This window comes from Prionailurus viverrinus, chromosome B1 (assembly GCF_022837055.1).
Source record: "Prionailurus viverrinus isolate Anna chromosome B1, UM_Priviv_1.0, whole genome shotgun sequence".
NCBI lineage: Eukaryota > Metazoa > Chordata > Mammalia > Carnivora > Felidae > Prionailurus > Prionailurus viverrinus.
This window is the reverse complement of record NC_062564.1, coordinates 190,508,136-190,530,274: the sequence shown is the minus strand read 5'-3', so window position 1 is coordinate 190,530,274 and position 22,139 is coordinate 190,508,136. Positions and strand designations below refer to the sequence as shown.

Below are 22,139 nucleotides of genomic sequence, written 5' to 3'. Positions count from 1 at the left end.
CCTGAAAAGAAGGCATTTTTGTACGAAAAACAGGAGATTATACATGATAAGCTTATTAAGGCAGCATTTATAGAATGCTTGTTCTAGACCAAGCACATCGCTAAATACCTTATATTTACAACAGCCGGTAGATATGAGACATATATTTTCCATTGGCTTTGGTAAAATTCTTTTCATTTTACACTTTGAATTGGGATGGAGGTTGCAAATATTCACTGGTGAAAGTTGAAAAAATAAGAGGCTGTCACTTTTACCAATGGACAAGACATAGAAACAGTTGACAGATCATAATTTGAAGCAGTGCTTGTCAATAATGCTCAGGCTGCCCTTCAAATTGAGGTTGTTAAGAATAAGCATTTCAGAGACCAGTGGTGTTTTGTGTGATACAGAAAGATCATTCACCCCACTGAAGGTCACGCTCAAAACTAGCAGTAACACAGAGGAAGCAGTTACTGGCATCCCTCTCATCTTTGCCCTAAGGAAAAGTGTCTTTGAGACGCATTTTGCACACCTTTCTGGAATCATGCATTACCATCCCGAGAATCTCAATTAGCCCAGAGATCCTGTGGGCAGATTCCATCTAGCTGGTAGCACAGGAGCTGGGTATAATGAATCTTCAACACAATTGTCCTTGTTCTGAACAATAGGTAATTGACCACCTGGTCTGCTTAATGGAGCCAATTTATGCTGGCTCCCATAAATCCTTCTGTGAGATACATTTCATTCACTACATGTTGTTTTCCTGTTCTGGGACCATCAGATTTTAGCTTCTTTAACTCATTTACATTAGCATTAGCATTATGGCAGTATCCTTTTCAAGCTGCTAAGAAGTATTCTGTCTGTGTTCTACTCCAGCCCTGTTTAGAAATTGTTGTGCACCTTAATGGTCTTTAAAGTAATTCTGGATTTAAAAAAATCCTTTTAAAGGGTTAATTTCTGGTCATTTTACAGGAAATCCCCACTTTCAAGTTTTTCCTTTGAGTATTTTGAAAGAGTTTCACCTTTTATTTTAATGTTTGTATTTCCATTCATTCTTAGCACTGATTCAAGAAAGAACAGGAACAAAAAGTGTACTGGTAGTCTTTTATGTTTTTTTTTTTTTAAGTTTATTTGTTTATTTTGACAGAGACAGAGACAGCACAAATGAGGGTGGGGCAGAGAGAGAGGGAGAGAGAGAGAATCCCAAGCAGAATCTGCACTGTCAGCACAGAGCCTGACGTGGGGGTCGAACTGACAAACTGTGAGATCCTGACTTGAGCCGAAAGCAAGAGTTGGATGCTTAACTGACTGAGCCACCCAGGTGCCCCATGATATTCTTTTAGAGGGAAAAAGCATAATACTGTTTTTCTATGCATGTTATCACATCATTTATTATCTGCCTTTCTACTATATTACCTTGTCTTATGCATACGGTTGATTTAGACAATATTAAGACCATTCACAGTAATTTTCATGAAAAGATGATAAACTACCTGGATTCAGAGAAAACTATACATATTTTCATTTTTCTCTCAACCTTAGGCATTTTGAACAGATCTTTAATTCAGTGAGCTGAGTATAGAATTTTTTTTTGTTTTGTTTTAATGATGTCTTATTTTCAGTTGTTTCATTCATAGATATTAAAGAAATGGGCTCTATAAAGCTATGTTTTTCCCAAGGAAAGATGGATGAGAAGTGAAATTTCAGTATTACATTATTTTTAATTAATGTTTAGAAATATTTAGACTGTGTCTCTTTGAGAGAAATGTTTCAGATGATATGTTCTGGAATCACCCTACCTGAATTCAGGTTTTAGCTCCACTTTCTATGAGCTGTGTACCCTTCTCCAGAACAACAGTAACCATAGTATCTACTGTTGGGGTTGTTCTGAAAAACGAAGGAGATAATTCATGTAAACCTCTCAGAACAGTGATCATCATGTAGTAAGCTTAGTTATGCTTATGTTAGCTATCGCTTTTGGAGTGAATTAGGAATGGCTGGGAATATGAAAGTAATAATTAAGAAAAAGAAAAAGACACTACTTTGAGTGCCTGGATTGCTCAGTTAGTTAAGTGTCTGATGTGATTTCAGCTCAGGCCGTTGTCTCAAAATTGATGAGATCACACCCTGCATTGTGGAATCAATGCTGACATTTCCGATCCTGCTTGGGATTCTCTCTCTCTTTCTCTCTTTCTCTGCCCTTCTCTCTCTCTCTCTCTCTCTCTCTCTCTCTCTCTCTCTCTCTCTCTGTCTCTCTGGCTCTGGGTCTCTATGTCTCAAAATAAATAAACATTAAAAAAAAAAAAAGACACTGCCTACACCCAATCTGAAATATCTTCTTTCTCACAATATCTGATATTATTTAAACATATCAAATTCCTTCTAACTTCTAGATGATGTTGAGTATGGCAGTGGGAGAGAGGTTGATGGGAGGGGAAGGACATAATTGCTTTATAGGGCACATGAAAGCAAGGTTGGTGGTGGGGCTTTGGTTAGTTGGAAAGTGGCATAAAAACTAAGACAGGATCCTCAGGAAGCATCCCAGGGGAATAGTTGGCCGAATATAAAATGCATATGCTAGAGCGTCGCTGAAGTATATCAAAATGCAAGAAGACAAGTGTGTTCTCATTTAACATTTCCTAAAAATCCACTGAGTGCCAGAGAGGAAGGGAAAGAATACAAAGATGTGGTCTTTGTACTCGAAGAGCTTACAGCCTACTGGGAAACAGACCAGTATGTGATGAAATACGTCAAGGACTCTTATTTATTAAATGCCACGAGGGTATGGGGACACAGACAAGGGAGGAACTACCTCTCTGTAGGGGGATCAGGGAAGCTTCACAGAAGTTGTAAGAAAGTACCCTCAGAATAGGGAAAGCTCTCCAAACAGCTGGGGCTTTGCAAGGACCGGAGGCTTGAAGGAGCATACTGGTTATGGCCGGTGAATCCTGGAGGATGTTTATTAGTCCAGTGGTTTGGATGAGATTGCCATAGCCCATCTCTGCCATTTTAGAAATGGAGATTGTCTCCTTGAATAATGGGAGTCTTTCCAAGAGCGGTCGCTTCCCTAGAAAAATTCTAACTGCCACTATTGTGAATATTTGTTGTCTGTTTCTTGAGAGAAAAATATAACAAGGTCATAGTTAAGTTTTATTTTATGAAAATTGTATAATAGTAGACTCTGGAAGTCATCCTCCCTCAGAAATACTCCTTCCTTTCTCCATTCCCAGCAGACAAAAATAAATAAGTAAAAGCTTTTGGTTTCACTTTAAATTTAACCTTGTTATATGCTTTATTTATAAAAATTAGCGTAAGTGGAAAGAAATTCCACCCTTTCACCACTAATTTTACCATTTTCCCCCTAATCGTCTTGGCATACTTTTTTACAAGTGTGCGTTTTATTAAGTGCCTAGAATGTTTCTGTAGATAATCAGCTTCTTCCTAATGTGAGTTTATGTAACAAAAGTTACAGTCTTCATCATTACCTCATGGCATTTTGGAGTTTGAAGAAGTTCTGAAGTTCAGCTGGTATAATTTTTCACCTAATGCGGGAGTTCTTTTGATTACGTCCTTTGCAGGAAAAAGAAAAAAATACACACTGCCTCTGCTTGGATGAAAGTGGAATCAGAAGTTGAGTTTCTCAAGGCAGATCATTCCATTTCTTCTAATTCTTGGAAATTCACTAATTCTTAGAAAGGTCTTCCTTATAATATACTCTCTTTTTTTTTTTAACATTTATTTATTTTTGAGACAGAGAGAGGCAGAGCATGAACGGGGGAGGGTCAGAGAGAGAGGGAGACACAGAATCTGAAACAGGCTCCAGGCTCTGAGCAGTCAGCGCAGAGCCCGACGCGGGGCTCGAACTCACATACCGTGAGATCGTGACCTGAGCCAAAGTCGGACGCTTAACCAACTAAGCCACCCAGGCGCCCCTATAATATACTCTCTTAAGAAATGCATTCACTAGTGCCAGTTCTGCCCTCTGGAGATTAAATATAATTTTGCTGCTACCAGATGGCCATTTAAATATGTCAAGATTGATAGGTAGATAAATAGGTAAATAAATAAAAAAATAAATAAGTCAAGATTGGCATGCTTTCTTTTCCTGTCCTTTTGACATTTATATTTAATACTCAAGTTTCTTCAAAGTGTCGTTAGTTTTCTGGACCTCCTTACTCTCCTGTAGGGCAATAGAAATTTATAAATCTTTTTTTTTTTTGCAACTTGTAAATCATTTAAATGTACATTTTGCATCAGCTTTCATGTAATTTAAATTTGGGAAAAGCAGGAGCGCCTGGGTGGCTCAGTCAGTTGAGTGTCCGACTTTGGCTCAGGTCATGACCTCATGGTTTGTGAGTTCGAGCCCCGCATTAGGCCCTGTGCTGACAGCTCAGAGCTTGGAGCCTGCTTTGGATTCTGTGTCTCCCTCTCTCTCTGCCCCCTCCTCTGCTCATGCTCTGTCTCTCCTCTCAAAAATAAATAAACATTTAAAAAAAATTTTTTTAAATAAATTTGGGAAAAGCAGAGATGTGAACATTTATTTTTACTGAAACATTAACACGTCCACGTGAGATGAATGGGATTGAGATCCTAGTACATCAGCATCAGGATCTACCTAGCCTTCAGGAAGTGTGCACAGTCCAGAAGAACTTAGTTACACAGCATCAGGGCTTAATTGAGTTAGAGTTGCAGTCAAATTTTTTTCTAAACTCTAAAGTTACATTCATATCAGGTAAACATGTAAAAAAGCACGATCTAAACATTTTTAGCCACTACTATTAGTTCTGTTTCAGCCTTATTTTCAGTTAAGGGTCAAGAACTGTGGATTTAGGTTTGGACTTGGCCGTTTTCTTCTGCTTTCGCCCATAGGGACAAATCATGCTGACATTTCCTCACACTTTTTTTTTTCCCCGCAGCTAAACAAAATGCTAACAAAATTGAAATTTCCATTTCCCCACAATGCCTTGGCTAAAAATTTAGGTCATCTGGGACAGTGCATGAATTATCTTAGGGCACCTTTACTGTGGTGTTTGCATTGTATCTCGCATTCACCTAACCTAGACAGCAGAGTCCTAGGCAAGAAATCCTTTCTCGTTGTGTATATTCTGGATGACTGATGTTGCACAGGATGTGAGGTTAGGGTTTAGGTGCCGGTAATCATCTGAGTAAACATAATGGAAAATTGCTTTAAAGAGTCAGGTAACAAAAGGTGTAACCAACTTTTGATTTGCAATGCTTGAATTCTTTTGAATGTCATTTCTTCCTTTCCTGAAATACAGGATGAGGCACGACACTACCAAATCACAGACTCATTGTTGGGTATTTTCTGTGTAACATACGCTTTGTTTTTGTTTTTCTCAAAAGGCGTTTGAACAGAAATCACCTTCAGCTGTTTCCTGAGTTGCTGTTTCTTGGGACTTCGAAGCTCTACAGGCTGTAAGTAGACAGAAATAGTTATTGTTGCTTTGGGTAGTACGTTGTATTTTAATAAATGTATTTTGGATCTGTTTCCTTGTGCTTTCCTGGAATCTATTCACTGATAGATTAATGGATTAAAAGCTTGCTTGTTTTTTCTTCTTATGGAAGTTTATGATTGGTTTCCCAGTGGTTCCTGTTGTTCTATTTGGTTAGCATTTAGTGGTTCATGTATGTGTCACTGTAATTGTATTTTTCCTTTTTGGTTATGTGATGAGGAGGAGATTTACCTTACTTTTTTATGGAAACTTTTGATTAAGTTCTGAAGGGAAAATTTGCCACTATACTTCCTCTGAAGAGGAAGTTGGCAGTGTTTTGTTATAAAGTTAGGGTTCTTAATGTCAGCTTTCTCGACATTGTTTCTGTGCTGGAGTCGTGTTTATTAGTCTGGAAATATTATTATAAGGTATTTAAAGAGGGCTGTAAATTTCCTCTTAAATGTTCCTTTTAAGGCCAGAATTCCAAACTCTGCAATAGGAATGACCGTAAACGTTTCCTCACAAATATGTCATAGACTGTTAACGGAAGTGCTCCTTTGGAAAGAACATAATGTGAGTTTTAGGCAGAATCAGGTTTTCCTCCTTGGAATGCTTGTACACTGACCTAATAAGTAATAGTGAAAACACATTTTTGAAAGCTTTTAAAATTAGATTTTCAGCCATATGAGTGATTTTGTGCAGATGGGAGATAAGCAACAAATTGTTGGAAAAACAAATAACGATGATTATTGATGTTCATGGATGTCATGAAAGAAATTGGGGATATATAGAAGAAATTCCTCGGCACGCCTTCCACCTGGATGGTAGGGGACGTCCCGTAGGTTCCTGTTTGTGGGGGGAAGTGAGCGGATTCCTTTTTTTCCGAACTTGGCTTTGTCGTAGCCTATGAGTTCAATAGTGTTGTTATCAATTCTACAAGTAGGAAGTCTAGCAACACTGCCCTCAAGCCCTCCCTGCACTGTGGCCACGGTCTCTGTTCAGTCCTCCTGGTGCCTTAGCTCACTACAGAGAGAGCTGGCTCAGTGGGCAGATATGCAGCCAAACGAACACACTGCATCTCCCCTCTAGAGTCTCACTTCCCTGGTACTGGTCCTCTGAGGACAGCCAAAGTCACCTGGCAGGATTTCTCCTTTTCCTTGGGTTCCCTGCCAGCTAATTAGGTCCATTTAAGTAAATTAAAAAAAAAAAGGAAAAAAAGTTTTCAAAGAAACTTGAAAATAGACTTTTAAATAAGAATTCTTTATGGACTAGTTTGACCAAGGAGATAGAATATTGAACATTGTAAAGATGCTAAGTTGATACTGATGTAGAAATATTTGTGCTTAGTTTCTAAGAAGGGCCACAGAGAGGGTTTTAGTTGTGATTCTGCTTTCTGCGTTAAGCTTTGGTGATGGAGGAGACTGGAGAATGGACTTCTGGTATACGATGAGGGATATGAAACCACCACTTTGCTAATAGTGCCCATGCAAAAGCAATTCACACCAGTCTAGGAAATTTTCCATTTTCTATGTAGCTGTGAAAATATAATTTAAATGAATGACTGTCATCTACGATTTAAAATATTAAGCGAAAGAGGGGAAAATTAACTTCAACACTACCTCAGAGAAACAAGAATGTTTGAATTTTAGTCTGGAAGTACTTGGTTTACTTTTCTTAGGAGGCTTCAGGTAGTTTAATCCAGCGCAGAGTCTTCTATTAGTAAATTCTATTCCGTGGAACAGTTTTCCGTCTTAGACAATATCACATAGTGGACCAATGTATTTTTCTCTTATATTTTGTTATGACCTTATGACTTTAGGAAGCTGCTGTGTGAAATGAGACCTGAAATCCTGAAGAAGTAAAATTAAAGAAACAGAACCCATAAAACTCTGAGGCAGTATTTTTTAGTTAATTAAAAGCATGTAAAAATATGAGAAAATGGACAGCTAGAAAATACAGCTCAGAGTTGTGATGTACCTGTTCGGCTCAAATGATTTCTTCTGGGAAGTTTGGGAAGATAAAACTTTATTTCTTAGGATTAGTTGCAAGAGGGGCTTGAATGCTTTGATGTTCCTGAAATTAGAGATTGATGGCATAATGCTTAATATTCGTTGGGATTTACCGACTGACATAAACACTAAATACACGTAGAAACAGTGGTGTAATTTTTTTCTTCACCCTCACACCGGGAATCTTCCTTTGAATGAAGGTACTATTTGTCCCACCCGAATTCGATATAGTGGATTGTTACCAATGGTATTTCTCTTGAGAGGGTAAGTTATAAGCTACATGTGACCACTTTTTTTTTTTATGATGGTAATCATTAATTGGAGTAAACAACCAGCATTAAATATCTTTAATAAATAAAGAACCAAAAGCTTGTGAGTCTGACTGCCTGGCCAGTGTAATTTCCAAGAGGGAAGGATTCAAGCTCAGAGTTTCTTCATGTAATACAGGTGCCTAGTAGTTCACCCGAAACAAATGTTCCAACAGATGGAAAAATGTGCCCAGATCGACAGACAAAAATCTCCTTTAAAACATTCATTGAAAAATGAATCTTTCACAAGAAGGATCAGTGACAGAACAAAGGATACAGGGTTTCTGACTAATAGCAGAGAGTATATGTTGGGACAGGGAAGGTATTAGCCTGGTCTTTGCATATACATATTAAGCAATCCATAATTGCCCTACTATATAATGTGGTAGAGACCTACACATCTAGAATTCATGAAGGAAACACATTTATAATTTATTCTCTCTTTAAGTTGTTGCATCATTCTAATTAGTATCTCCATTTCTTTTTCTCACTTACTGTATTTGTTATTTAATACTTTTATTTAATGCTTTTTTATCCCAGTATATAACTAATGAAGAAGTTCACTAGTTTAATGTGTAGTTCACTCTACTCACGTCTGATTTTTATCATTAGGATTTAAGCTAGTCTGATGTACTGGACATTATGCAGATTTTCTTTGCACTTTTGTAATGAAAAATCACCATTTGACTCTTGGCGGAAAATGAGATGCCAGGTGAAGAAGCACACATGCTTTTTTTGGACTCTAAATGCAATATAAAAGAAAAAGAGGGTACGCTGTATATGAATTATGATTCGACACGGTTGGTTGCTGCTAGCGGCCAAATATGCTTTTCCTTTGCTGTCTGCTCCAATTTCTCTTTGGACGGGTTGAGAGAGCACTACATGTTCAGGTCAAGATGTTTGCTCAGAAATAGTAGTACAGTTGCAGCTGTGTTTGTTGGAGCAGGAGACTAGTTTAAATAGCATTACCATTTATCCAGTCCATTAACAGAACTCTGTAAAATAATACCAACTCTGCATAAACTACAGGACAGTGTAATAAAATTACAAGCACTTGTTGACAGATGGAAAGTGTAAGTAAAGGGAAAGTAAAGGGCCCTAGGTTGGAGGTTAAAAGAGACAGCATATAGTTTCCTTAACTTGCGTAGATACGCCATTCTAGCCTCTTGCTTCTCCCCCCAAACTGGTGTCGCCTCTTTACTATCAATTTAAGAGTGGAGAAAATTATTTTTGGAGCAATCTGGAGCTGATTAACTGAGATTTTTAGTCACTTTTGAAATGGGCGATCGTGATTGATTGAAATTTATGAGTGGCATTTATATATATGAGTAGCATATACAAAACTTCCTGATAAATGTAACCTTAAAGGTGATTTACCAGTGAGTGATTCACACTTTTCAACTTGAGTTTTCAACTACTAATCCAGGCTCATTAGAAAGGAATTTCATTGGTAGTACTGCGGTTGAGCATTTGGTTATAAATATTTGTTTTGTGGTTTTCAGTTTATTTCTTTGAGTATTATTATATTTACCCAGACTTCTAACATAAACTTAAGTATCCAAGGCACATGGCAGAAACTCATTTTTCACTTGTATCTACTGAAACAAAACAAAACTAACAAATGAAATTAAATACATAAGTCCCAGTGATTCATTTTCTCTACTTCTTTGAATAAGACCTTTTTATTTCTGGTTCACAAGTAGCATTTATTATTCCCCAATGAGCTTTGGAGCCTCTAAATTATCTAACATTATAAATAGTATTTTTAAACTCAAGGACTTTTTTATGGCCTAATGACTACTTACCTGAGACAAATAGATTTTGACCGCTTAATTTGGTTGGTCAGGTCACAGTTCATTTACTGTCAGATAGGATCTCAGAGGCTCAAAATGTTTTTGATAATAATAATCAGGGCTTTTGTTTAGAAGAAAACTTAATTTTTGTTTTATTAAGGTAAAAATTAATTTGCGAAGTACAACGCATATACAGTGAAGCTATCTTTATTTTCCTTTCTTCTTGCCCCACAGAAGGACCTTTACCATTTTTTTTTGTTTTTGAGTAGTTGTAAGAGTAACATACCCTCATATTAGAAAGGTTTGGGCAATTCAGAAAAATAGAAAAGAGGAAATAGAAATTATTCATTACCTTGCCATCCAGACATAATCACTAGTAAACTTGTCAGTTATTATTAACCTAGTTTACTTTTTCTGTGATTATGCATATAAATGCTGATATACATTTATTACAAAAACATGTTTTGTTTTGTTTTGTTTTTTTATGTCCCCAGGGTCTAGTATGAGGCTTGACCTTTAGAAACCTCTCAGTAAGTGTTTGATGTATTGAGTTAAATCTCCGTCGGGTTCAGGGTCTGTAACATGAATGAGCAAACAGTAATGCTGGGAAGGCATTATGAATAATAGAGAGCCAAATTAAATTTAAAGGGTAACTTGGCTAATTAAATGTTTAGTCCCCTTAGGTCTTCTAAACATTGGAGGGTTTGGGTAGACACAGTAAAATAAAAATAACCCATTTTTCACATAAGCAAAATATCCGTTAATTTAATATAATACCGCATTTCTATAAAACTATATAATTTAATCTCATAGGATTCTTGTATTCAAGGATAAAAACAAGAGCGCCACAGCAGGGCTTGTATCAAAATTCCTCTTGAATTAATTCCTGCCAGCTCTGATTAAAGTGTGGGCTCCTCGAGGTGTCAGGTGCCATAGTTTCCTGCTCCCTTTCACTCTTGGCCTGTTTGGCCCCTGCCACAATAAATCCCACAGTGGTTGTGCAGGAATTGCAGGTTGCAGTTGCTACGGTTACCGTCGTCCAGCCAGACCCACATCATTACTCATCTAGTGAGCTGCCATGATGGCTACCGCTGCTCTCCATTGCCCAGGCTGCCGAAGGGCTTCGTGTCCAGACGATAAAAGTTCCTCGGGTGTGGTGTGTCTGCCTTACCATTTGGTGCAAAGATACACTATTTGTATTGCTCATGCTCATACTTTGTGAAGGGGAGTGGGTTGACTCTTGATCTTTGAAAACTAAGAACCAATAAGTGAGATAAAACTTAGAACTGTCAGTGGTTAAAACACCAAGTCCCTTATTATTTATTCAGTAACTTATTAATGACCTATCATTATTGTACCCAAGGGACTCTGCTCTTGTCACTTAGAGAATAGAGATCTACAAGGAACATTTCATTTAAAAAATTAAAAAAAAAATTACTATTGGGGCACCTGGGTGGCTCAGGTGTTTGAGCATTTGTATCTTGATTTTGGCTCAGGTCATGATCTCATGGTCATGAGTTCAAACCCTGTGTCAGGGCTCAATGCTTAAGATTCTCTCTGTCTGCCCCTCCCCTGCTAGTGCGCACGCTCTCTCTCTCAAAATAAAATAAAAATAAAAAAATAGATTACTAATTATGTAACCTAAGGTAGATAGACAAAAGACTTGATACACGGGTATCTGAACACACTTCAGAATAGCCATTACCACTTGACATGAAGAAAAGAGGCAAGCCATGGAGTAGGACTTACTTTTGATTTTGATTTAAAATCAACACGTAATTGGGGGTGCCCAGGTAGCTCAGTCGGTTGAGAGTCTGACTTCGGCTCAGGTCATGATCTCATGGTTGACGAGTTCGAGCCCTGCATTGGGCTCTGTGCTGACAGCTCAGTGCCTGGAGCCTGTTTCAGATTCTGTGTCTCCCTCTCTCTCTCTGCCCCTCCCCTGCTCACTCTCTGTCTCTCTCTGTCTCAAAAATAAAATAAACATTAACAAAAATTAAAATCAGTATGTAATCCTATTATTTAGAAGTTATAAATGTAGTGAGGATTAACATTGTACTTGAGATTTTTGCCATGCCCATGCCTCACGTTGATAGTTTTATTTCAAAGAGATTACAAGTAAAAGCTGTTGCTTAAGAAAGTCAGAAATTAGTAGGTTTCTGTTGTTGCTAACCCACAGAATATACTCTGAATGTGAAGTCTACAGCGTAATTAATTGCATCAACTAGAAGAATCTTTTCTGTTCAAGTGTACTTGTTTAAATAGTTGCTTTCCCAAATGCAAATGTTTTTATCTGCACCAAGAAGTACTCACAGTAGGGCAACTTGAATTTGGAGATACTGTTGTAGATACTGGGGAGAGAAACCAGGGTAACACTGTGGCCCCAGGTAATAGGTGGTATATGTGGGCCTCCACCATGGTTAATATCTGACCTGTAATACGTAAATTAAAACTTAGTTCATCAAAAGGGATTGTGTTTGTTGAAACATGAATTTAAGTGTATGTTTTTCATGTGAAAAAGACATTTTTCAATACACATTATCAGGGAATATTCTAAAATTTGGTGACAAATTATGAAATTGCCACTGTTTGGTGACTGAAGTTTACATAAATAATTCCAAGAATAAGTGTCCATAGGATTCTGGTTCTATTTAGCTACTTTTAGTTTATTGACATATGTTTTAAGACCCTGAAATCAATTAACTTATAGCATAAGAGAAGGGGCATATAACACTAGTGTTTAAATACCTACTCAGCTCTGCTATCTTTGGAAATCAGGTGACACCCTGGAGTCAAGTTTCCTTATCTGTAAAATGGGAATGATCATATTTTCCTCCTGGGGATATTTCCAGTCACATTATAGATTCTGTATTCAGAAGAACATTGGAGGGCGCCTGGGTGGCTCAGTCAGTTAAGTGTCTGACTCTCAGTTTCGGCTCAGGTCATGATCTCATGTTTTCATGGGTTCGAGCCCTGCGTTGGGTTCTGCACTGACAATGCAGAGCCTGCTTGAGATTCTTTCCCTCCCTCTCTCTACCCCTCCTCCTGCTCATGCTGTCTCTCTCCCTCTCAAAATAAATAAATAAATAAATAAATAAATAAATAAATAAATAAATAAATAAAACTTAAAAAAAATTATTAAAAAAAAAAGAACATGACCAACTTTCCAGTATGGTAGAAATTGTATTACATGATTATTGTCTCGTCCTTGCAAAATAGGATGAAAAAAAAAAATAGTCACACAGATGTCTTTGCAACCTGCCTACAGTCAGAAAATCTCCTTGTTCTGTTTCACCTCTGTCTTGCAATTTTTCTCGGTGTAATAACACAGACATAAGCATAGCCACATTATTTTTTTTCATCACTAAAAATTAACATAAAATATGCATCGTTTTATTTCTCCTTACTTGGCCACACAAGATGCATTAAGGCCAGAATGTTCTTAATGAGATCTCTTACCCTATCCCAGTTGATGATTCATGTAGTTTTAAAATTCCTATATAAGATGAATTAGCTGTAGAAACAGAGACTGTGACTTAGAAGCTGTGTTACGCCTGCATATTTGGGTTGTTGTCTTAATGATGTGTTTTTCCTAAATAAATAAAGGAAAAATATGAATTAGTTTGAAAATGCTGCATTAACTCTTCAAACTATAGGTGAACTATTGTGAAAGTTATTCAGAAGATTGCATATGTTGCTAAAGAACATTTTTATTGCTAATTAAAATTTCAATCTTTAAAACCGTATAAGATAATTAACCCATTGATCTTGTAATATGCAAATATGATGTGATCTGTGGAACATTCTGTCATCTTTACATAAACTGCATATGTGATTGTAAGCGCATTTTTAGATTAAACATATGTCAAAATGCAGTGCAAATTGCAAATCGTTTAGCACTTTGGATTTAAACAATATTTGATAATGAAATAGATCTCAGCCAGAAGCTATTTTTGTTTTGTTCTGTTGTTATTATAACTCCAATACTTTTCATATGCACATAAGCTTTGCAGGCAGAGGGACCATGTGTATGTCCTCTTTTTGTTACCTGTTACCCATAGGCAAGGTAATCGCGGTCACTGAATTCTTCGTAAAAAGTTGAAAAATTGTGATAAATGTTTGATAAATTGTGATTGATGTAAGAAACTTCAGGCAGGAGTTTTTCTTTCTTTTTTTCTCTGAAAAACTAAATTCTAGAGAGGGAAGCAATGAAAAGTAAAAAGGCCTGTTGGTGCGATACCCATGGTGTAGGGTACGGCATGGCTGTGTGAAATATTATTAAGGGAACATCTGTGCCTCTTGAAATCTCCCCCAAATGAATGTGTACAGCTAAGTATGGCAACTTGATTTAAGTGTTTAAAAAAAGGTCTTAAAGAAAAGAGAAATAAATACGTCTGGAAACAGAATGGGAAAAGATAGCTTTGCCCCGTCATGATAGGTTTCTTCTACTAGTGAAAGATTAAAGCTTGAAGTATGTGAATAGCTGAGAACAGCACAGAGAAAGGTTGATTGCTTCCCCTCCAACAGTTCCAATTGATTGAAAAAAGCCTAATTTAAAGTTCTGTTTGTTCTATGTCTTAAACCATCAGAATTCTCTTTTAGGACCGGAGGAATGCTCCGGAGGAAAAAGAATCCAAGGATAAAAAGTCATTGCAAGCCAACAATTGTTCCTAATCCTCACAAAATGCTGGAGAAATTAAATTTATTCTTTATTGCTCAAAGTGTTACCTAGGTCACTGGGCGATGGGAAAATTGGACTGGAAGTCGAGTAGGCGCAAGCTTTGTTTTGTGTCTAGATGCTTAACCTTAGACACGACAAGGCGTCTTAGAGTGTGGTGGGAACTTGGTTCAGAGCGTTAACACCAAGACTTTTATTACCCCGGATTTATAATAGGCTGTGCTGTCAGGAGATGAAAATGTTGTGTTTACATTGCAGTGTTAAATGATCATTTAATTAACACCTAAGGAAAAAAAAACTTGTGAAATTCTTAGCAGCTTTTATTGTTGGTTTCCTGGGAGGTTTTAATATCCAAGTTTCATTGAGATTTCTTTTTGTAAGTAGAGACACAAAAGACATTATAAACTTTTTAAGGAGGATAAACAGTTTAACCTTGACCCTTTTTTTCCTAAAATATTAATTTAAATTACATTTTAAATCTGGCGTGCTTATTTAAAAGGTTTCTAGACTAATATATTAAAAATACATCTTAATTAAACACTGTATTTTTGTGTTAACATTTAAATATTTTTAAACTTACATTCTATCCTCCACTGTAAAACATTTGAAATTACCAATTAGTTTATCATAAGAAGTTTAAATATGCTTAGCATACTAATTACACATATTTTTATATCTTTTAAGCCACTGCTATGGTTACATTGTTGTAAGAATCCGGGTCAAAATATGTAATCATAGGTAAGCAAATTATATGGGGGAAAAGGCGCCTTATTATTATATTACCATCATGATTATCTAATTGGAGATAGTTACTATCGTATGATAAAAAAAGTTTACACATAGACAGTAGGATGAATGACGTCATTAGTATTAAATTCAGATGCACTTCATTAATTATGAGAAGATTATATGCTGTCTAATACCTTAATTTATTCTTGATCTTTTGTTTAAAAAAAGTTACCTAACGGGAATGGTCTTGAGGCAAATTGATAACATTTGGAAAATGCGATATGTACTGCCAAGGGCAGCTGTTCACTCAGTAACACTGTGTTTTGCTAAAAGTATTATTAGAATTTATATCTGTTAACTCCTTTCATTTTATCTGGATATGCAACTTCATATTCAAGTATATGAAAATTTAAAAAATGTTTACTAAGTCATTTTCTGTTAAAGTAAAATCTCTCTTAATTTTTGCAGAAATAAGCATGCTGTTATAGTGTCATTTTTCTGAGGACACTGTTTTTGTTCATACGAAAACTAAAAATGTTTATGCCTTTTTGTAAAATTTAAATTCAAGTGCTTCAGGATAAAGCCCATTTTCTGTATTATTCATGGTAAAAGAGTGCAAGGAGGAATCAATGTTACTAAAATCTCTTAATAGAAAGCCCTGCTTGGACCCAAGAATTATATTCTCATTCACAAAATACTGCTGAACATAGTATAGGCACTTTCCACAATGTTATATGCTCTCCTTCTATCAAATTTCAGTTTTTATCCAAAATTGTCCTTTTTTTTTTTAACCCACTGATCTTTTTCTTCCCAAAGCTGCTTCTCTACCCAGAGTCTAATAACAAAAACCAACAGATAGGAATATTGCTTTAAATTTTATTTCCTTCACATAAGGATCCACTTTCAGATTGAGGTAGTTACAAAACCCAAAATGTTCCGAAGTTAAAAATTATGAAAGGGAGAGAAGTAACACATTTTGGTTATCTAACATATTGGATAGCTAGTATATTCTAAATTATATAGTTTATTATAGTAATTGCTATTCCAAGTCAACCAGGTAGTGTGTGTGTGTGTGTGTGTGTGTGTGTGTGTGTGTGTGTGTGTGTACATGCGTGTACCTGGGAAGTGGGGTTACTGAGAGAGAAACGTAAAAATTTTTTGAATGTTCAAAACGCTTGAAGAATACAAATTGAGGGGAATTTACAGGAAATTTCACTTGACATAGATAACTATGTTGCTTTTGTTCTAAACAAGTCAATGAGGGGCTCCTGGGTGGCTCAGTCAGTTAAGCATCAGATTTGCGCTCAGCCCATGGTCTCACTGTTCATGAGTTAGAGCCTCGCGTCAGGCTCTCTGCTGTCAGCCCAGAGCCTACTTCACATCTTCTGTTCCCCTATCTCTCTGCCCGTTCCCCACTGTCTCTGTCTCTCTCACTTGCTCATTCTCTCTCAAAAATTAATTAATTAATTTTTAAAAGTCAATGATGCACTCATACTGAGAAACTCAGTGTTAAGGTTTATACATTAGTAATTTGGAATCCCCGACTAGTAAATAAAAAGAAAGATTCTAGGATTTATTGTAGGGAAAATCTCCAAGTTTGCCTCTTAACAAAGACAAATAACTGTTTTAAATATAAACAGTTATGCTGTAACTAATGTATTTGATAGTTATTCTATTGAAACCATTGCATATGAGGAGACTTGGGGATAGGATATCTAGAAATACTCTGTATCCTACTTTGCAGAGATTAGGTGAGTTAAAATTAACTTCCCAGGGTGCCAGAGTGGCTCAGTTGATTAAGCATCTGACTTTGGCTCAGGTCATGATCTCATGGTTTGTGGGTTTGAGCCCCGAGTCGGGATCTGTCCTGGCAGCTAGGAGCCTGTAGCCCACTTTGAATTCTGTGTCTTCTTTGCTCTCTGCCCCTCTCCCACTCAGCCTATCTCTCTCTCTCTCTCTCTCTCTCTCTCTCTCTCAAAAATGAATAACCATTGGGGTGCCTGGGTGGCTCATTCGGTTAAGTGGCCGACTTCGGCTCAGGTCATGATCTCGCGGTCCGTGAGTTCCAGCCCCGCGTCGGGCTCTGTGCTGAGAGCTCAGAGCCTGGAGCCTGCTTCTGTTTCGGTGTTTCCCTTTCTCTCTGCCCCTCCCCCATTCACGTTCTGTCTCTCTCTGCCTTTCAAAAATGAATAAATGTTAAAAAAAATGAACAAACATTAAAAAATTAAAAACAAATTAACTTCCCTTTTGCATAAAACTCTCTTGCTTGCCTTTCAAGACCAATCATAATTGAGTTCTATATTACTTCTTTAACTTTTATCATTGCTATCAGAGAACAGCATATATTCATATGCTATTTCCCAGGCAAGCAGATTTTGCTGTCACTCCCCAGAAGTTGTCAGCACATTTCTTGCCTCCAACTTATAGTAGCATAGTTTACCTGCTTGCATAATAAGTCTCACCTCCTCCATCAAACCCTTGACAACTGCTTCAGTTAGTTATGTCCAAGTGGTCATTCATTGTAAGGTGGTGGTTATGAGTACAGACTGTTGCTTGATTGTGTAGAAGTGAATCACTTAATGTGTAGCCTTGAGAATGTCTTTTGTTACCTGTCCTGTGCATCAGTTTCCCCTTGTGTAAAAAAAAAAAAGGATAATAATATAACTGACCTCCTGAAAGTTGTGTACGGAGTAAAGTATATACTAAATAAACCAAGCTTAGTATGATGCTTTACATGAAGTAAGTGCTGTGTATTTTATGTTATTTTCATTTTTGTTCTTATGATTAAAACAACCATTATTTTCTGTGTCCTACAACGTGCCATGGCATATTGTTCATTAATCATAACGTGTGTGTTAGCTTTGCAAAAGACCCCCGTCTCATATTTGTCTTGGTTTTACATACAGCATCTAGCCTAGTACAGGTTGCTTCATCAGTACTTTCCAACTGAATGCTTGATGGAAATTAAGCCTGAAAAAGACAAACAATAGCTTGCACTTGGAATGAAATATGCTGTGCTGTGAAGGGAACCCTAAATCAGAAGTCAGAAGCTATCCTTGTGTACATTTCTAGCTCTGTTGGTCACCACCAGCGGCAGATACTGAGCAAAGGTACCTGATCTCTTTTTTGAGGATATTTCTTTGCTCGTAAAAGTGTGTGGTAAGTCAGGAAAGAGAGTGACCACATCTGGTAGTGTTCACCTCCCGTCACCAGAACTTAGCACAGGTTTCCTCGTCGCTAGGGGATGCTCAGACATAATTGAGGGAAGGGAAGGAGAGCGAAACTCTCACAATTGTTGTAGCTCTTTTTCAGAAATTTATAGGGAACTCTTCACAGGACTTGCAAGAATTATAATGGTGGAATTATTCATGGTAATAAACCAGGAATTAGATAATTATGTTGTGGATGAGTGGTTTGAAGATTGTTCTCTTCCCTATTAGCAATTTAAAAAATAAAGGCAGTTTCTTTTCTAGATAAATACAGCCTGTTATATTTTGCATGGCTTTGGTATTAAATGTGAATTGTTTGAAGGCTTAGTTTTAAAAAAATGATTAAAGGAGATTTGATGGTTATGCGTTATTAAGTGGTTATCCTGATACTTGATAATCCCTCAATATGAAGGAAGTGGTGTACAACTGACGTAGTTTCAATAATCACCTGCCTCTCAAACATCACCGATGGTAGCGTGAAGAGATGAGTTAAAAATCAAACAAGGCAAATCAAAGGAGAATAATGGCATTGGTTGATGCAGGTTATGTTCATATTTGTGTTATCATCTTTTGATTGTAACAGGTTTGAGAGTAGGGACCATCATTTTCTATGATTCTCCCTAGTAAATGCATCGTGCGCCCCAGACAATTAATTTCCTTGACCTTTTGAGGAGAATAAAATGTGTAGAACCTGAATACCCCAAAGGCAACTGAAATCTGGAGTCTTTTTCCAAAAGGCGAGCTCACTTTCTGAGTTGGTGTGGTTTTCTTTCCCTGTCTTTAAGGGGAATGAATTCCACAACTAATTAATAGTTTCAAGGAAAGTTGTTAATCAGGTACTCCAAGTGACCACCCTGGATTCTTCTTTTATTACACAGGGACGTGATGGAATGAGAAAGCAACATAGTTACATTTGATAAAAGGAAATACCTTTTTTCCTCTCCCCACCCACCATGTAATCCCTTGGAATTTACTTGACGCGGGAAATTACTGCAGCAAATAGTGTGATTAAACAAGTGAAGTTGTATGAACAAGAGTAACACTTGTAGTTATAATAATTGCTTTAAAATTCACAACATATATCAATTATCATATTTCAGGGAAGGAGTTTGCACCTAAGGATATCTGGAAGGGATTTTTCTTTATTCTCTTCAGTCTTATTGGGAAGCCCAGCTATTCCTTGCCACTAACCAGGCACTGCTTTACTTTGTCTCAAACAGTGACTGTTCCCATTCAGGGATGCCAGCACCCTGAGTGAGGAGAGGGGTCCCTTCCTTCACACGGCTGTGAAACAGCAAGATGTTTTTGCTTACTATTTAACATGGCTGATTCACATACCTCTAGCCTAGGAAAAGTATTAAAAGTGTTTGACTAAGTCTAGGATATTATAGATAGAAACTCTTAATTTTTTATATTATAATTATTAGTTTGTTAACGAAATGCCCTCCCTAGGTTGTATGCTCCTTGAGGGCTTGGGCATATTGATCAGCTATCTTTCTATTGTCCTAAAATGGGATACTAGATGAAAATCAGAGAAAAACTTGAAATAAATATGACAGAGGGGCAAAAAAGAACTATCAATGTAGTGGAATGTTTTTTAAATGGACAGTCATATTCTTCAACCCCTTCTTGTTCAGAAACTCTACACTAACTTAAAGACAGCAAAGTGGTTTAAAACAACAGTAGAATCCAGATATTGACTTATTTTATAAATTGAGTGGCCTGAAACTATTAAGCTGTGGATAAATATGTCATTTATTTATATATAAAATAAACATTTAAATATATTATAGTTATTTGTATTTATTATAATGTATACAAAAATATATATTTATATTTATTTAAATAAATGTTCTAGCCACATCGTAAGTGTGGTATCTGTTTCAAAGTACTTACTTTCAGGGGCGCCTGGGTGGCTCAGTCGGTTGAGCGTCCGACTTCGGCTCAGGTCATGATCTCGTGGTCTGTGGGTTCGAGCCCCGCAGCGGGCTCTGTGCTGACAGCTCAGAGCCTGGAGCCTGTTTCAGATTCTGTGTCTCCCTCTTTCTCTGACCCTCCCCTGTTCATGCGCTCTCTCTGTCTCAAAAATAAATAAATGTTTAAAAAAAAACAACAACAAAGTACTTACTTTAATTATATTCTTATAAGATGATTCAGGTTTAGATGTTTCATAAGTATACTTCTTTTCCCCAATTCTCAAACACATGCTACTTTAGTGCCTTGTATTTATTTCTGTACTGGTTATTTTATGTGTATTATATCTCAAAACAGTGATTCCTAATGTGTTCTCTCCCGTGATCCAAGAGAAAAGTAATTTGTGGTCAAATGTGTCGTGAAATAATGAAAGTCATATCCCCTGTGGTGACTGCAGTGTATACACTTGTGTATTTATCTCTAAGGCATCACTCAGTAAAGAAATCTGTTTAACTGGTAAAAAATTGTTTCTGAAAGTTATTTGACTATGCAGGCTCCCCTCTTCCATACTTTCCCCATTTATACCAATTAAACCTAATAACAAGAGCAATTTTTAGTTCTTCCAAAGAATAACTCTTTTTGAAAGTAGTTTTTAAAAGTATGTACGATTGGTGGATGGTCGATGTACTTGGAAATCAACATGAAGTTTCATTTGGTCAGTATTTCTTTCCCAAATCTCTCTCTCTGGGACTAAATGACAAAACAACTTAGATATGATGAGATAGAGACAGGAATCAAAGGAAAAAAGAATTTATGGTATTAAAAATCTCCTAAGACCACTTTTTTCATATATCTGATATGATCTTATACTGATCTCTACTGAAAATTATGGTCTCTTCTCTTAGTTCCCCTGGCATGTTGCTTTGACTGCCAATATTTTTTTAACTGTTTATTGTTGAGAGAGAGAATACAAATTGGGGAGGGAAGAGACAGAGAGAGAGAGAGAGAGAGAGAGAGAGAGAGACAGAGACAGAGAGACAGAGAGACAGAGAGACAGAATCCAAAGCAGGCTCCAGGCTCCGAGCTGTCGACACAGAGCCCAACAAGCGGCTCCAGCTCATGAGCATTGAGATCAAGTCCTGAGCCAGAGTCAGATGCTCAATGACTGACTGAGCCACCCAGGAGCTCCTGACTGCCAAATCTTAATTAAATATTGAGGGATATCAAAGAAAACATCAGGTTATGCCTAAACCAAAACTACCTCAAAGCTTGATATTAAATGGGTTTAATAAAATAATTTATTTCACATCTTATCTAATATTTACACTTTATTCTGTGGATCAAAATATAATACATCTTATAATCATTCAGGTTCCCTCTGCATAAGTAAGCTGAGTACCCTAGCCCTCTCTTCCCACTTCTCCATGTTCTTTTTTTCTTTAGGCTCCATCACCAATATCGTGTTGTATGTTTTACTTATTTATTTGGTTGTCGTTCTCTCCCAATTAGAATACAAGTTTCATAAAGGCAGGGAATATTAGTAAGTGCACAAGAAATATTGGTTGAATGAATGAATGTAAGCCTTGCAACAGTCTGGCAGAATTTGAATCCTAGCTTCTAAGCTTCCTGGCTGTGTGACTTATAACACATTACTTAACCTCTCTAACTCAATACCCTCTTCCTTAAGATGGAGATAATTAGGACATCAATGTCAGAGAGTCCTTGACAGGATTAGAAGATGTAATGATCTGCCACAGAGTTCAATGGATGTTAAATATTTTTTCATAAATCAAACACTTCCTGAATTGGTTGAGCAATGTTCTTGCTTTCTGGTTTCTGGCCGAGTCCCTCCACCCCCACCCAGGATTGGAATAGGAAGCCAACCCTCGCAGAGGCACCGTAGAAGCTACTTATTCTTTCCTTCTTTCTTTTCACGTTTCATGAGTTTTCCTTTTTCATAGTTTTCTGTACCCCCAGTCCTGCTTCTGGAATGTTGAATTTCCACCTGGCTTTGCCAGTAACCAGGCATTGCTTTAACTCTCTGTCAAACAGGGACTGTTCCCATTC

General features: G+C 37.0%; 1 protein-coding gene across 5 annotated transcripts in view; it reads left to right on the top strand.

The window, feature by feature from the left end:
* SLIT2 (slit guidance ligand 2) overlaps positions 1-22,139 on the top strand; it is a 375,759-nt gene that overhangs the window by 12,143 nt on the left and 341,477 nt on the right. For all 5 annotated transcript variants that reach the window (XM_047857138.1, XM_047857140.1, XM_047857137.1 and 2 more), the window contains exon 4: positions 5,344-5,415. In XM_047857138.1, the coding sequence (XP_047713094.1) occupies positions 5,344-5,415 (72 nt within the window). The remainder of the gene's footprint in view (positions 1-5,343; positions 5,416-22,139) is intronic.